Source organism: Ovis canadensis, chromosome 2 (assembly GCF_042477335.2).
Source record: "Ovis canadensis isolate MfBH-ARS-UI-01 breed Bighorn chromosome 2, ARS-UI_OviCan_v2, whole genome shotgun sequence".
Lineage (NCBI taxonomy): Eukaryota > Metazoa > Chordata > Mammalia > Artiodactyla > Bovidae > Ovis > Ovis canadensis.
The window spans coordinates 149,181,143-149,198,896 of NC_091246.1; the positions used below are offsets into that span (position 1 = coordinate 149,181,143).

The following is a 17,754-nucleotide window of genomic DNA, read 5'->3' on the forward strand; positions in this document are numbered from 1 at the left end:
CCTATCCCTTCTCCAGCAGATCTTCCCAACCCAGAAACAGAACCAGGGTCTCCTGCATTTGCCAACTGAGCTATCAGGGCTTAAGGCTTTATTATCAGGGCGAATTTTGTGTTTAAATTCGATGAGGAAATCTAGATATAATGCATGAAAAAGCTCCAATGAATATTAATTCATAATAGTGTACTTTTGCTAATCTACAATCTAGGCTATGATTTGAAGATGTAGTTTTGTAATTTCTTGCTTTGTGTAGTTATTCTTAACTCTTTATAGCATGTTTTAACTCAAGTTGTAAGCAAGCTTAATATACCAGTTAGGCTTTGTGCCAACTAAGTTCAACTGAAAGCAGACCTTGAATCCCTAAAATTGTAAAGGTTTATTGTGACAAATACAGAAACAAGATATGGAAAGAACCACTGTTTGCTTATTTTGTTAAATGTTACTCTTATGTGCAGTTATGAAGCTATGCATTCCACTGCTTTAGAAGATTGTTTTAGTTGACATTTTAAAATTAAACTAACAACTAACATTCTTACAATTTGTGCTTTTTCACCTGGAGGGACAATAATGACTATAATGACTGTAATGATGGATCTTATTTTGATATTTTCCTGTCTGAATCTGCATTTAAACAATATCCCCAGCTGATTTATTGTCACATTATAGTTTAAGAAGCCATGGTCTAAATACTTGGAAGCACAACTTTGTAGTTAGATTATTTTAATTTATGAGATTTTGTTTTCTTTTCTGTTCAGATGGAAGCATATTTTTACTCTTGAGTACAATTCATTGATTTTAAGCCAGTCTCACAGACTGTTAGAATTGTGAATATTATTTTAACCTTTCAAAGTATCATTTATAGGTATCTTTATTTATTATTAATACCTTTTTGTAATGTTTACATATATATTAAGATATAGATTAATTTTTTAAGACCAGAACTACTCTGAATTTTAATTTTTTTCTAACTTTAGACATTTATAAGGATTTAGAATTTAGAAAATCTGAATTTTAATTACTTTATTCTAGCTTTGAAAAACTATTTTATGGTATTCCCTTCTCTTCTGTGAATGTGATCTTTTATAATTAGCAAGTGACCATTTTGGATAGGTATGTTTAAAGATTTTAGAAAGAGAACAAGAACAAAGCCTTTGTCTGCTAATCATTTCTAATGTGCAAATATCCTGAGCTTGCTGTTGTGCTGAGTTTTTGTTTTTAATTCTCAAACTTAATAATCCAATTAGAAGTTGGTTCTAGGAGAGATTTGTTTTGGTTCATTGGCTGTTTTTACACTGATCATCAAGGTTGGCAGGTAGTATGGTCTAAGAACATGGTATTATTCCCAGGAATAGGAATTAAGACTCCCCCTGCCCCCACCAGTTTCATCTTACTCATTAATTAATTAGGATTATGTCTTTTACTGTTCAGAGTCTCAGTTTTTCCATCATTATTATGGGAATAAAATATTATTTAAAAAATGGTTTTACAGCATCATAATTTGGAATATAACCTCAATGCCTCATTTATATCAGCAATTAACCCCTTAGCCTTTCCAGGAAACTTTGGGTCATTCTTGCTTTGGATTTTATCTTATCTCTCTGTGTCAAGATAACTTCCCTAATTTATATCAAGACTCTATTTTGAAAACCTGTCTTTGGAGTATTAGAAATTAATAATGTGGTTGTCTCTGGTTAGGTGCAGTCCCTTCCTTATCAGGCGCTAGTTTTGCCCAAAGTCTTGTTACCTAAATGAGTGATTCTTAACCTTTGCTGCCTTTTAGAATTATCTGGAGAGTTTAAAATAACAACAAAAACAGGGCCTAGGCTCCACCACTAGAACAATAAAAAATTATATACTTTAAATATGTACAACATATTGTGTATCATGTATATTTCAGTAAAGCTGTAAAAAAGTCCTTAAAAGTCTCTTTGTAATAATACACAGTGATTCAGACAGCTGGAGTTCCTCTCCAGAAAAGCCACAGTGTCAAAAATAAATGAATAAATAAATAATAAAAATAAGTAAAATAAAATCAGACTCTGTAGAGATGGGGCCTAAGGCACTGCAGTTTTAAAGAGCTTTCTCCTCACGTGTGTCCAGAGTTGAAGATCAGTGGTGGAGATGCTTCATGTCGAGTGTAATTTATCATTAATGGAAGCTTGATACTGTACATTAGCAGCAAATAAGAGCACAGTATACACAGTCCTGAGGGAACTATGTTGGAATCTTCAGCTGATCAGCAATCGATAAAAAAATCTATTCCCTTAGAAATCTGAGAAAAGCAAACCATCATCTTCTTACTTTAGTAGACTCTACTAAAGTAGAGTTTCTTAACCCTCTGTTGTCAAAATCTACAGTCTCATCCTCCTCAATCTTTATTTCCAAAACTATGCTCTGAAAATAGTTTTTCCTTTAAAATTTCATTTGTCCAGAAAACCTCACTTGAGTTGTTAAGAGACTATTTGTAGCTTTTCCCCCCTAGATTTTCCCCCTATTTCCTTACATTTATAACATCAATTCTTGACCCTGGCGACCTTATTTCAGACAATTCAGTGAAAATCTCATGCTTTTACATCAGTTGGGGGAAATGCTGCTTGAATGACCTTGGCCAAGCCACGTAATCTATTTGACTCTCAATGTTTGTCAGTGAAATGAAGGTATGTACACTTGTGTAGTAAGTGTCAAAGTATGTGGGACTTGACGTGTAACAAAAGCTAACTATTTCTATTATTTATGACAATAAATGAAATCTTGGTCTACTTTTATTCCTTCTCTAGTCAACGAACACTTCTTGGGTACCCATTATGTCACCAATATTGGGTAAATGTCAAAAAAACAACCATGAGTAAGGGAGTAAATTCATGTCCTTTATGTGCTTTTCTCGACCCTCCTAGTAGAGATATCCTATCCTAGATCCTAACTGAGTGACTCCCTTAGGTAGATAAACGCGTGGACTGGAGAGGATTACTGCACTATTGATGAACTCCTCTAGTTTATAGTTTATCCTTAAAAAAGAACTCACTTCCAATGGCCTCATTAATTCCATCCTTTTTTCTAATTCCCCACCCTATCCACAAATATAACTTCTGGCATAAAATGTTTTAAGAAAAAACCAGCAGTATTATAGAATGATCTAATAATGTCATCTCCCTCCACTCTCTACTTTCCCAGGACTCTTTCTGGTTCTGCATTGTGTTAAAACATTCGAAGGAATTAGACCAGCTCATTCCTTCTCAAATTCCTAATCAAGCCTACTCTGGCTGTGGAAGACATCTAGGATCACTATGTAGCACTAGAGAAAGGGATTTTTGGTGATTGTCTCAGACAGAAAGGAGGATGAACGCAGGTTAATTTACATCTATTGTCAGGCATGAACACTATGCCAGAAAACATGTTTATGAGTAGGATGGGGAATTAGAAGAATGGAACTAAGGAGGCCCTTAGAAGAGAGAAGGGTGATCAGGTTGTATTTTGTAGGTTGGAGACCATTATCCTGTGAAAACTCAGTATTTTTCCTATCCTTATCTCCCTGGAACTTCTTAGATCATTGTTGCCCCATTTGAATGTGTCCTAGATCCTAAGCTCAAAGATGTTAGGGGCATGACTATAACTCACCTATTAGATTCTCTGCGAAAAGTTCATTTCTGGTTTTGCACTGAAGTCAGTTAGACCAGGTCTCATGACATTTACTTTTAAAGATCAACCACTGTCAAACAATTAACATCTCTCAAGGGTAGTATGCAGATTGTATCCACTTGATGGGGACACATTATCTGTCAGTCTGTTCTTCCTCGTTTCTCCTTTTTTCATATTCCTTGCTCTTTCCTTCCAGTTTCTCCTTTTCCTCCCCCAACCCTTCAGTTCAGTTCAGTGACTCAGTTGTGTCTGACTTTGCGACCCCATGAACCAGGCCTCCCTGTCCATCACCAACTCCTGGAGTCCACCCAAACCCATGTCCATAGAGTCGGTGATGCCATCCAACCATCTCATCTACCGTCATCCCCTTCTCCTCCTGCCCTCAATCTTTCCCAGCATCAGGGTCTTTTCAGATGAGTCAGCTCTTCACATCAGGTGGCCAAAGTATTGGAGTTTCAGCTTTAACATCAGTCCTTCCAATGAACACCCAGGACTGATCTCCTTTAGGATGGACTGGTTGGATCTCCTCGCAGTCCAAGGGACTCTCAAGAGTCTTCTCCAACACCACAGTTCAAAAGCATCAATTCTTCTGCGTTCAGCTTTCTTTATAGTCCAACTCTCACATCCATACATGGCCACTGGGGAAAAAAAAAAAAAAACAAACTAGACTAGACGGACCTTTGTTGACAAAGTAATGTCTCTGCTTTTGAAAATGCTGTCTAGGTTGGTCATAACTTTCCTTCCAAGGAGTAAGCGTCTTTTAATTTCATGGCTGCAGTCACCATCTGCAGTGATTTTGGAGCCCCAGAAAATAAAGTCTGACACTGTTTACACTATTTCCCCCAACCCTTAAATGTAGCTTTTTTACTTCACTGTAGGTGAACTCTTTTGTCCCCCAAGACTGTCAAACATTCATCTCTAGCACAGAGCTTTCCCTAATTTTCAGTCCTATGTATCTTTTTCCCTGGAGAAGGAAATGGCAACCCACTCCAGTATTCTTGACTGGAGAATCCCATGGTCAGGGGAGCCTGGCAGGCTACAGTCCACAGGGTTCCAAAGTAGGACATGACTTAGCAACTAAACCACCACCACCATATACCTTTTTACTCATGAGAACTCACCTTGGAAATCCTAACCGCATCTCAGATTTGTCATGGCCAAAATGGAACATCCCATCTCCAATCTATCTTTCTTCCTCTATTTCCTGCTTCTGTTATAGGCATCACTTTACCCATCCACCTCCTCTTTTTCCCTTTCATTCACAAAGTCCTATTTGATCTCAATTTCTTGAGTCTCTTGAGTCAGCCCTCTTCATTCTTCCTGTTCCCCTCAATGATTTGGTACACATTACCTTTGCTGGTGCTGAGGAACTTGTGATTTTTCAAAAATGTGAATATGATTATGGTTCTTCCTTAAAGTCATGCAATACTTTCCATTCCATTCATTCAGGACAAAATTGGTGGAGTCCAAATTTACTGTGTGAGCTGATCTTTAACTGACCTTCTGGCCTTACCTCTTGCCCTTTCCTGCTTGTGGCTTCCATTTCTGCTGTACTTAAGGACTGATCACATCTTTTCTTGCTCTTAGACCTTTGCACCTGCCATTCCGTCTCCTCTCTCTTTTGTCCACCAGCCTAAAAATTGCTTATGGCTGGGTGATATCTCTGGGAAATTCTACCTAACATTTCTCCTTACCTTCCATGTGCTTTTGTAGTCTCCATCATATCACACTGCTTCATTGCCTGTTGAAGTGCCATCATTCTTATTGGCCTCTGCTCCTTGAAGCTTACCTTTAAGGTATCTTTCCTTTCATAGCCGTAGCCTAGCACAACAGTTGATAGAGTAAAAATGACATAACCACAGTTGGGTGGTTCTGAAACTCCTTATATCTTAAAGTGATGTCAAAAGCTTAAGAAAGAAAGTGAAGTCGCTCAGTCGTGTCTGACTCTTTGCGACCCCACAGACTGTAGCCTACCAGGCTCCTCTGTCCATGGGATTTTCCAGGCAAAAGTACTGGAGTGGATTGCCATTTCCTTCTCCAGGGTATCTTCCCAACCCAGGGCTCGAACCCAGGTCTCCCACATTGTAGACAGACGCTTTACCGTCTGAGCCACCAGGGAAGTCAAAAGCTTAAGAGATCGTTTTAATTTTTACATGATACCATTGAAGCAACCAAGCTGAGAAATATTGGAATCTCAGTTTTACGGGCAATAAACATCATAACTGAGGTATCTTTTGGAACCAAAGTGTCCATTCTATACTGAAAACTTACAGAGCAGTCCAACTAGAAACAGTATATCAAACTAAGTTTGCAGGTTCTGCCTATTTTGTTTATCCAGCTTAAAATTTCTTGTTAAAGACTGGAAAATCCATCTTAGAACTTGGTTTTCTTATTTTAAATTTAGTGATAACTTTGGAAAAGAATTTAATTAAATCAAGTGCTAGCTTCTACTTCTATAAATGACATTTTCCTTAAAATATGTTTAGGATTAGGGAGCACTGGCATTTTCCTTGCCCCTTTGCCCCTGCTAATTACTTGGCTGACTATAATGGAGCATAGTGTATAATCACGTACTGAACCCTTCACATTACATTTTTTTAAGCATTGTGAAGAAAGTCCATCTTCACTGTGATTCAGGCTGTAGTCAGTGTCCTCTTTTACATTTTGTTTCTTCTGCTTCTGGTGGCCTGTATCAGGATTTGATAAACATACTGCTTTGTTCTTAGGATCGTCTACAAGCAGGATTTTATCACACCAAATACTGGTTGTATAATTCAATGATCTCTATTACCTCTTTAGAGGCACTTCAAATGAAACTTACTGCCTTTTTTTTTTTTTTTCGGCTACTAGATTTTGTGTTTGTGTGAGCTATGAAAAATAGCCGTTATAATAACATTATCTTAATTTCCAGTCTTTATTGGTTATGTCAAATTCACAAGCACTATCGGGTTCGCAAATTTGGGAGGATGCTGGTTTACTTGGTGGTGAAGTTGCTGTATTATTTTAGTTGATTTAGTTGAACTTTAGATTGTTGGTGAATGTCTTAAAAACCACTATTTTAGATGTGTGTCTGACAGTACCTGTCAGCGTACTTTTGTTGTCTTCTGGATTACCCCTTCCTTTACAATCAGTTTAATGAAGTCCTTTGGCCTCTCGGTTATTGAACTAAAATTCTTTTTAAACTCAAAATACATTTATAAAACCTATGCATATTATATGGTAGATAGTAGCCAGAGTTAACACGTAATGTATTTTTTACTGGAGAAAAATCTCTAATATTTTATAACCCCAATAGATTATAGTTAACGATAGCAATTGTCTCCCAAAAGTATAATTTTTTGAGGCCAAGATACCTTTGACTATTATTAACCATAAGAGTATATTGTTTACAGCTTATGTTCAGTTGTTGTCTGAGTGAGTGAAGTGGACCATGCCTATAGGAATGAATAGCTACTAATACCATCTATCATTTCTGTTTACAGGTGTTACAATTTAAGGAAACCTTCTTGCCAGCAAATCTATGATCAAAAATAAACATAACAGAGGAAACTGTAACTATTATTTGTCAAGTGACAAGCTTTTCATGTCAGAATGGCTCACCTAAAACGATTAGTGAAGCTACATCTTAAAAGACATTATCATAAAAAATTCTGGAAGCTTGGTGCAGTAGTTTTTTTCTTTATAATATTTTTGATTTTAATGCAAAGAGAAGTAAGTGTTGAGTATTCCAAAGAGGAATCAAGGATGGAAAGAAACATGAAAAACAAGAACAAGATGTTTGATTTAATGATAGAAGCTGTGAACAATATTAAAGATGCCATGCCAAAAATGCAAATAGGGGCCCCTGTCAGGCAAAACATTGACGCTGGTGAGAGACCCTGTTTGCAAGGATATTATACAGCAGCCGAGTTGAAACCTGTTCTTGACCGCCCACCTCAGGATTCTAACGCACCTGGTGCTTCTGGTAAAGCATTCAAAACAACCAATTTAAGTGCTGAAGAGCAGAAGGAAAAAGAACGCGGAGAAGCAAAACACTGTTTTAATGCTTTTGCAAGTGACAGGATTTCTTTACACCGAGATCTTGGACCAGACACTCGACCTCCTGAGTATGTTGAAGCATGTTAATTGTTTAGTATTTATCTCGAGGGTTTGCCTGGAAGGGGCGTTAGTTAAGGTGATAACTTGTTCTCTAGCCACTTTGAAGCAAAGAATTAGCCAATACCATTTGTTTAATCTGTTTCAGTGATTTTTTGCTTATTATTATTGAGGGTAGATTTCTGTATCTATGATTGGTGAGGCATTGCATACATGAAAAATTACCATCTTAGAAATTAGGAAACAGAATTCTAGATCTGACCTCTATAGAAACACAAGGAAATCCTTTATTCTTAAAAGCTTTAGTTTTCTCATCTATTAAGCAGGAAATATGGGGTGGATTTTATGGGAAATGTGGGAGGTAGAAGAGTTATTTCTGTTCTTCTCTGTGTTGCTATAGAATAGAAATATTAAAAATGTGCCAAGATTTTGGAGCTATTAGATAATGATACTTTATGAGCTAAATCACAGACTCTGTGGCTACTTTTAGTGCTATAATTATATTTCAGAATGCCCTGTGTTCTGTAACCTTTCTTTTAAGAGCCAATATTGTTATTATTACTAATTCAACTGCGGTTCTTTCTCTGGGGTATCCTTGAACAAGTTCTTGTATTTATTGAGTTTTCTCCCTTTAGCTTCTGAAAGGCCAAAATTGCTTTTTATTGTTACTTTGTTTACATGTTTATCTCAAATATATTTTGCTTAACATTCCCCCACCCCAGATTCTTCTGTGCTGACTCTTTGTTCTTAGTTAACTGTTTTGTTATCTTTGAGGTAGTATTCAAATACTCTATTTGAACTGAAATGGTGAAAACGAATTTTAGCACTTTCAGGCAATCTGTAGGTTTGTTAAAAGTGCAAGCTAGACAGACTGTAAACAGTGCCTGCATATTTTGCTTTCTAGTTATAAGAGAATTAAATTTATAAGTGTGGCTGAAGAAATGTACTTTGGTAGACTTAGGTCTATTGCTTTCTTCATATTTTTCTTTGATCTGTTATCATGAATACCTGGTCCAACTATGAGTCCCTCAATACTGAAGCTGTGTAAATTAGATTTCTGTTGCTCTCTTCTAATGCATATGATTCAGGGTTAAATTGCTTATTATTTTAAATGAATGTGTGAAAAAACAAATGAGTGGAAAATATTCTACCTCTTCTAACAGGGCATCGTATAGTTCCTTTTTCATGCTGATAAGTTAAAATGCACTATGGCACTTTACTGATTTTGGAAGAAGTGTTGATTGAAAAGTAATCCCCATCACAAATCAAGAAGCATGCTTTTTGTTCTTTGACATGACAAAATGAGCTTAAGATAAGCCTTTCCCCCAATATAGCATTGAGAATCTATAGTAATATTCGATAATGTTAATCAATAAGTAAGTGCAAAATAGCTGAACAGACAAAGAAACTTTTTTAGGACAGTAGTGCATACTTAGAACTGTGAAGAGTTGAAGATTTAATATTTCCATAGTTTTAACTTATGTCAGCAATAAAAACATTTTCTGAAGAATTGCTAACCTTTTATATGCTCATTAGAAATATGGATCTAGTGTCTCCCAAAGCCAGATGGTCTTGTGACTGATAGCTTAAGCACATTTCTATATGCCAACTTTTTCAAATGGTTTGACTGGGAATCTGTAATTACTTTGGCAAATTATTTTAATTTCACTACTTTAAATGACATGTGAAACAACTTTTAAAGCATAAATTGAGCATGCTAATTGTTTCAAAATAAATGAGGTTTATGAAATCATATTGTGAAATTTTATCATCAATTGTATTAGTGATACTTTTACTTGATATTAGTACTTATCAGTTAGGCAAATAAACCCTAGTTTAAACTGAAAGTCTTATGAGATTAAAGAAATAACATTTCACTAGTGTGAATTTTTATAAAGTTTCCTACTTTAAATCTTCAAAAACTTTTTATATTTCTTAACTAATACTATATTAGTCACATGGCAAATAAATATAGGGAATTTTTTTAAAATCTCAAATCTTCCTCCCCCAAATGCTTATCAGACAACAAATAAGGTTTTCTCTTTTCTTAAAAAAATACTATAGTATGAAGTTTTTCATAATTTTTACTTATACTTTGTTGTTTTATAAAACTTCATGTATGAAAAATACAAACATATTTCGCTATTTGTTTCTGTGTAATTTTAACTCAAGGATAGATAAATTGGTTGGTTGTATTTGGACTTTATTTTTAATGAGTAGATGAGTAGTTTATCCAAAATTCACTTTAGAACAAGTTGTTTTCATCTACCAGTGCAGATGAATGCTATTATTTTCTTCTGGCTATACGCTTGTGTCACACTTTAAAATCACGACAGTCCTAGAGAGAAAAATCAATTTCATGCAGAACCTTCCTCCTCTTTTCCTACTCAGTGGTATTGACACCCTCTCAATAGTTTACCCCTAATCTAATTCCTTCATCACTACAAATATTTCAACCTAAAGATCTCTCCGAAGAGGATCTGAAACACATTCATACTGATGTATGGCTATAAGAATAGTAATTAGTGAGAGTTTGTAGAATATCTCTTTTAGGGTGGCTGCTTTCCCAGGCCTCTAGTACCATTGTGGGGGCTCTGGTTTCTCCATCGGCCCTGGCAAAGCAACGGAAGTGTGCTGGGCTCTCGTCTCCACGAGTGACAGTGATTTACTTCCCTGCCTTTGGATTTGACCAGCACTGTTTGATTGTTCACACACTATTTATAGTGGTATTTGACTGTGTGGGAGGATTTCATAGTCCATTTTCCAAAAGTGTACAACCGTTTATGGTTATCAAAGATCCAGTTGTTTTTACCTTTACCATAAACCACACATATTTTATGTCCCAGGTTCACTCTGTCTGATTTTACTGTGTTTTGAGGCCTCTCCTATATGTTATTTCGTTTGATCCTCATCTCACCTCAGCTGAGGAGGGACTGTGGTCATCTCTGGTCTCAAAGGCTGGAGATTGTACAGACCCACCCACATCCCAGTGGGTTCAGATGAAGATTATTTTCCTTGAGGGTGACATTGCTATAAAAATAAATTCAAGATCTATTTATAACTAATGTCTTTTAGCAAATGAGTAGGATCACTAATCAGTCATAAGCCACCTAGGGTCTCTCTCCTTACTGGAGCAAAATCTTTAACACAGCAAGTCATGTGATATATGGTAGGTACTTAACAACTTTTTGCTTCTGATGATCATTATAAGAAAATAGGCTTTGTGGAAAGCGAATTTTTTTTCCCTTTTGGTTCAGGTATAGGTTAAGGAAATTGATTAAACAGAAAATATTACATACTTAGCAAATATCTAATTTAAGATAATGTCTACAAAGATGAGTATTAATTTAATAAAGTTGCATTGTTAAAAATTGCAAATATTAAGAGAAAGGCATCATTTCTACAATGAAAGAAAAAAAAATTTTTTTTTTTAAATTTGAGCAGTTACACTTATTTGCTATTTTGCAGTTTGGCTCACTTCTAGGTTATTTTTCTTACCTAAAATGTTATTTATATTTAAAGTTATATTGTTGAGAAAGCTTACAAGAGCACGTTTTAATCCATGACATGTGATCAATTTCAGTGGACATGATCTCTAGTGGTCTATTTGTAAAACTTTTGTTTCAATCTATTTGCCTTTATATAGCATTAAGATCATCTGACATAGAAATAAACTATGTGCCAGCATTTCTACTGTGTTAAAGACTAAAACAATAATTTTAGCAATGGTATAGCTGTAATAATGTGATACAATTCATTATCGTTCTTCTACTTTGACTTTTTCTAGATGTATTGAACAAAAGTTTAAGCGCTGTCCTCCCCTGCCTACCACCAGTGTCATAATAGTTTTTCATAACGAAGCGTGGTCCACGCTGCTTAGAACTGTCCACAGTGTGCTGTATTCTTCACCTGCCATACTGCTGAAGGAGATCATTTTGGTGGATGATGCTAGTGTAGATGGTAAGAAAGCCCATGCAAATTAGATTATTTCCTGAGTAAATCCATGTGGTGCTGTCCAAAGTCTTTTTGGTTGTATTTACTCTCTGTATGCCACCTCAGAGCCTGAATATAGTGTCTTGAATGCTGTGTATGATGGGTAGAAGGAGAATCCAAGGATGTCCTTATTCAGATATTTTGGAGTTTATAAATGTGTGAAACGCCATTATTTATAGTTTTGTAGTCCTCAGTGTGAGATTTTTTTCTTTTAAAGACATGATTAGGAGCACATACTTAAGCCTTGAGTCAGGCTGGCTTGGTTTGAATACCATTTCTGGTCCTAACAAGCTATGCAACTTGGGCAAGTTATTTAACCCTCTTATACTCAGTTTTTCTGTCTGTAAAATGGGGAAAATGTCATATTTCATCAAATTTATTGTAAGATACATTATTAGTTTATGTATCATTAGAAAAAAAGACCCTTACAGTCAACTAAACTAACATATCATTGATTATAAAAAGTATATAATTGTATGGTTTAGAATTGAAGAAATATATTAGTATATAACTCCTAAGTGAAGTGAAGTAAAGTGAAGTTGCTCAGTCGTGTCTCTTTGCGACCCCATGGACTGTAGCCCACCAGGCTCCTCAGTCCACGGAATTTTCCAGGCAAGATTACTGGAGTGGGTTGCTATTTCCTTCTCCAGGGGATCTTCCCAACCCAGGGATCGAACCTGGGTCTCCCGCACAGCGGGCAGACGCTTTACCATCTGAGACACCAGGGAGATCCAAAAGTGAAGTCGCTCAGTCACGTCTGACTCTTTGCGACCCCATGGACTGTAGCCTACCAGGCTCCTCCCATGGAATTCTCCAGGCAAGAGTACTGGAGTGGGTTGCCATTTCCTTCTCCAGGGGATCTCCCAACCCAGGGATCCAACCCTGGTCTCCTGCATTCCAGGCAGACACTTTAACCTCTGAGCCACCAGGGAAGTCAGCATATATAACTCCTAGGGTTGTTTTAAAGATTAGATGAATTAATATAAATAATATATTAATAAATAATATAAAAGAGGAGTTAAAAATTACTGAGGAGTTACCACATCCTGTTTTATTTTTGGTTCTTTTAAATATTATAATACCACTTACAAAGCTAGGTAAAATCGTTAATGAATTTTCACTTCAGTTTACAAGTCAAGTCAGTTGCTAAGTTATACATTGTCAGTTGGACTCACAGGATAATTGGACAAATACTCTAATTTGCTGAATTTTCAAACATCACAAATATTTTAGGCATCAAACAGGTACAGATTATTTCAATGAATGCAAAATTTATTCCTGAATGAGCCCAAGTTTGGAACTAGATTTCTTAAACTCAAATTCCAGCTTTTTGGAAACACTAGTGAGCAGTTTCCTTATCTGTAAAATGATGATGACATTCTTCCATCAAATTCAACCACCAAGTAAATCATTACTTTATAGGGCTTACCCTGGTGGCACAGATGGTAAAGAATCTGCCTGCAATTCAGGAGGCCTGGATTTGACCCCTGGGTTGGGAAGATCCCCTGGAGAAAGGAATGGTTACCCACCCACTCCAGTATTCTTGCCTGGAGAACTCAATGGATAGAGGAGCCTGGTGGGCTACAGTCCATGGTGTTGAAGAGTTGGACATGTCTTAGCCACGAACACTTTCGCTTTTTTTTCCATTGCTATAGACCATGAGGGGGAAAAATAGTTGCCTATTATGCCATATGTCATCAATTAATTATAGGATATATCCAGATTTTAGACATGATAGTAAGGGAACAAAGCACAAAATTATTGACTTGGTTTATTTAAATATTTCTACATACAATTCTAGACATCCCTATGGTTTCAAAATAAAATAGCCCAAGTGAATAGAGGTTATATTATTGAGCTAAATTAACATCCAGATGGAATAGGATTGCTCATAATCAGAGATCTTTGACTTAGCTCTAAAACCTATCCACCAAATAGAGAAGCTTTATTATTCAAGTTCTCTAGATTCAAGTTACATTATATCCAGATTCTGGTTTGAATCTTTAATCCTCTGAGCCAGGTTGCTTCACCATCCGATTGTAATCAGTTGGTTTATTTATTGCTTGATTTGTTCCGTATTTTTTAAATTCTTTGTATCTATTTGGACCAAAGTCCATGGATTTTTAAGTGATATCTGATTAAGTTCTCTTGTGTGTTTTATGTAAAAAAAAAGAAAAACCCAGAACTTTATTTTAGAAATGTTTTGGTTTCTTGAGCTCTTTTCTCAGATAATTTTTATTTTGTTGATTTTTAAAGAAGTGGGACAACAGGGACACAGTAAGGCTACATCTAGCAAGCCTTCAGTTGAAAGTAACATATTATTTAATTGCACAGCAAGATTAATAGAATGACAGGAAATCAGAATAAAGGATGATATCCATTTATAATCTTTCTGTTTCAGCCATTTTAATCTTTTCTTTCCTAATCACTATCTAAATAAATATATAATGTTTATATAATCATACCCATGAAAGAAAATCAGTTTTGAAATCTGACATTTTCACATCACATTGTTGTTAGCCTGTTTCTGTTACCTTCAAAACTTACTTTTAATGGCAGTAATGAACCAGATACGTTTTGCTTAACCATATAATTTGTGTATGCCTTAGTCTTACTATAACATGATATTGTAATAGATACCCTTGTACTTCTGTTTTCTTTTTTTTGAATTATATCTTTAGATTAGTCTGGAATGGCAGGGCTATTTGGTTAAAGTGTCTGAATATATATATATATATATATATATATATATATATATAGTAATTCTTTATAGCAATCAACAGTAGATTTGGAAATATTTTCTTGACAAAGGGCTCTTTGCATAGTAGTGTAATTGTCTTATTGGATTCAGTCAGAGAACTATCCAAGGAGTACCCACTGTGGAAAATATATCCCTAGTTATTGTGAAGGAGCTTGTGAAGTAGAACCCATAGTCCCTGACTTCAATTTGCTTGACGGAAAAGCATGAATGTGTGGGTTATCAATTAACAGATAGCTAAAACCCAGTGATACCAAACAAAATAGAATGAACATTTCCAGAGCATAGACCGTGTGCTAGTTTTGTTGTTATTTAGTTGCTAAGTTGTGTCCAACTGTTTGTGACCCCATAGGCTATAGGCCACCAGGCTTCTCTCTGTTCATAGGATTTCCCAGGCAAGAATACTGGAGTGGATTGCCATTTCCTTCTCTAGGGGATCTTCCTGGCCTGGGGATAAAACCGAGGTCTCCTTCATTGTGGGTGAATTCCTTACTATCTGAGCCACCAGGAAAGCCCAATGTGCTAGGTAGTCCCTGTCTTAAATATTTTATTTGTATAACTAATCGTTCATTGTATCCTCCCAACAATCCCCTATGAGGGTAAATCCTATTATTGTCATTTTATAGGTAAAGAAAGTGAGGTACAGAAAGGTAAAATAACTTGCCTAAGTTCACGTAGCTAAAAGTAATGGTGCTATAAATCAGACCCAGGAAATTTGACTTCATGGTTTTGTGTTTTTAAATTCATAAAATTGGGAGTGTGGATGGGGGTTAAATTTAAAAGGCAGGTAAGAATTTACAGGAAATTCAAAAGTTTTGGGTGAATAAAATTTCTTAACTTGTGAACAGTGAGAGGGTTTATTGAAGGAATCTGTAGTGACTCCATTTAAAAAATTGATTCCTGTAAAGATATTTGAAATGTTTTTATTTTATAAGTTTCTGCTTTGTGAATTTATCATTAAAGCAGAAATATCGATGGTTATATTTTTTTAAGACAAATTACAATCCTACTTGTCTTTCAGAGAATTAATTTTAAGGTACTTAAGAGGTGTTGGAAAAAGTTAATCTGTTACTCTGAGATAGTAGTGTTTAGATAACACTTACTTTTCCCTAAATGTTATTTCTGGACTCTTACCTCCTTCATGAATGTTTAAGCTTTAAATAAGCAACTATCCTTCCTGCACCACAGGAGAATTTAAAAATATGCATAATTACAGATAAAGTCAAAGTCACCTCCAATTGCTTCTGAAATCTGGCAGAAGCAAACATCTACCCAGGAGGCTTGCTGGCATTCTCAATATTCCCAAGTCTTTTTCAGTCTGGGTGATGGCCCAAGAAGGCCACATGAAGAACTACATGATATATTCAACGAAGAATCAAGCATTTAATGTGAAAAAACAGGCCTAAGAAGTTGTTTAAAAATATGGACAACACTTGAGTAACTTGACTGACATTTGTTCCTTTTACCTATTATTTTAACTCTTGCTTAGTATGTATGTCATCCAAATAGGAATACTGAGATCTTAAATTACACACCCATAACTCAGATTTTCCCTGCTTATAACCTCATTACTGATTTGCATGCCCTTTTCTTCCTTCATATTTTTATTGGAAAAAATCTGTGTCAGGAGACTCTAGAGCTTTCAAAATTTTTTTGCTGACTCTTTGTAGAAATATTCCCAAACTACTGTAGCCCTGCATTTTTCTACTTGTATTTTTCTCAAGATTTTGGTCTTAAAGTTATTTTGACCACTGGCTAAATGTCAGAGAATTTTTTTGAGATTTCACATTTTTCTATAAATTTCCAGATTTAAATACCAGTTTAAAAAAGAATTAAAAAAAATTTAAAAAGAGAATCAAATATCTTTTTGGCAAAATTCAGTTTCTTTCTTTCCTTTGTCTCTTTTCTCTGGCCTCTAAATGAGTGTTCTTAACTCCTGGGGTCTATTCCATTTGAAATCTCTCACTCCTCCCAAACACATTGTATTTACTGACATGACATGGACAGGATGACTGTGTGTTATAATGTCATGCATTATAATCATCCAAAAGTTAAGATTTGTATATGTAATTTTTTCAGTAGAGTTAAGGATATAATATTTTTTATCTTAAGGGGTGGATGTGTACAACTGTTAAGATTATACACATAGAGGGATCATTGCCTTGTGCTTTCTTTGTTAGCTTTCATGTTAAAATAAACTTAGAAATGAGTTAATCTTGATTTTTTTTCTTTTACAGAGTACTTGCATGATAAACTAGAGGAATATATAAAACAATTTTCTATTGTAAAAATAGTCAGACAAAAAGAGAGAAAAGGTCTGATCACTGCAAGGTTGCTAGGAGCAACAGTAGCAACAGCCGAAACGCTCACATTTTTAGATGCTCACTGTAAGTATGCATAGAGAAACACAGTTGTAACATTTTCCCTCTCCCTCCCTCTAATTCAAAAGGTAAGGAAACCTTTTCTTTAAATGTCTAATAGCATTTTCTTCCAACTGGTGATTATACAATGATAGCGCAAGCAGATTATAGCTCTGGGTAGGAAATTCCTTTCACTTATTTAAAGATCTTACCTCCTTTGTATTTGAGGTTCTTTAACTTTATGGCTTCCAGTGACCAGCTTCCTCAGTGAGTTATCCATGCCTGGGACAGTTTTTCAGATGCTTGTTTTGTATTTTTAGAACAAGTGTTTTTCCTTATTATTCTTGATTATTGCACTTTAAAGTGAGGGAAAGTTTTGTTTGTGTGTGTGGTCAACTCTATCATAAACTTTGTCCCAGTCCTCACACTTTTACTTTTTATATTTCAGTTTTTTTCTTTCCCCTTCAAAGATCCATAAAGTCCTTCTTGTGCCAAATGAGAGGTGTTCCTTCATAGTTTCCTATGTGTTTCCCATGAATGTTGTTAGTTTTTGTTTGTTTTCGTTGCTGCTGGGTTTTTTTCTTTGTATTTTAATTTTTTCTCCAGCGTCAGTGATTATAAATATAGCACTTGAAGACTATTTTTAGAGTCAATGTCTAATGTTCACCATTGGTATTACTCAAATGTCACATAGTCCCTCGAGCTCCAAGCTTCCTGAGTTTTACTCTTGGTATGAGTGTTTAGCTTTGGATTGGCCAGCCCTCAGGTGCTCTTTGACCAAGCAAATGGTTTTGAGCATACACTAATTGTTACAGAAGGGCTTTTGGATTTCCTTGAGTCTCTTTAGAGCTTTCATATCCGGTGTTCTCTCAATACCAGGCATGGTATTCTCTCAATACCAGGCATTTAAGCAAA

General features: G+C 35.6%; 1 protein-coding gene across 3 annotated transcripts in view; it reads left to right on the forward strand.

Annotated features, from left to right (window-relative positions):
- GALNT3 (polypeptide N-acetylgalactosaminyltransferase 3) overlaps positions 1-17,754 on the forward strand; it is a 50,993-nt gene that overhangs the window by 20,187 nt on the left and 13,052 nt on the right. For all 3 annotated transcript variants that reach the window (XM_069574320.1, XM_069574319.1, XM_069574321.1), the window contains exons 2-4: positions 7,116-7,739; positions 11,516-11,688; positions 16,717-16,866. In XM_069574320.1, the coding sequence (XP_069430421.1) occupies positions 7,225-7,739; positions 11,516-11,688; positions 16,717-16,866 (838 nt within the window). In that variant the 5' untranslated portion in view covers positions 7,116-7,224. The remainder of the gene's footprint in view (positions 1-7,115; positions 7,740-11,515; positions 11,689-16,716; positions 16,867-17,754) is intronic.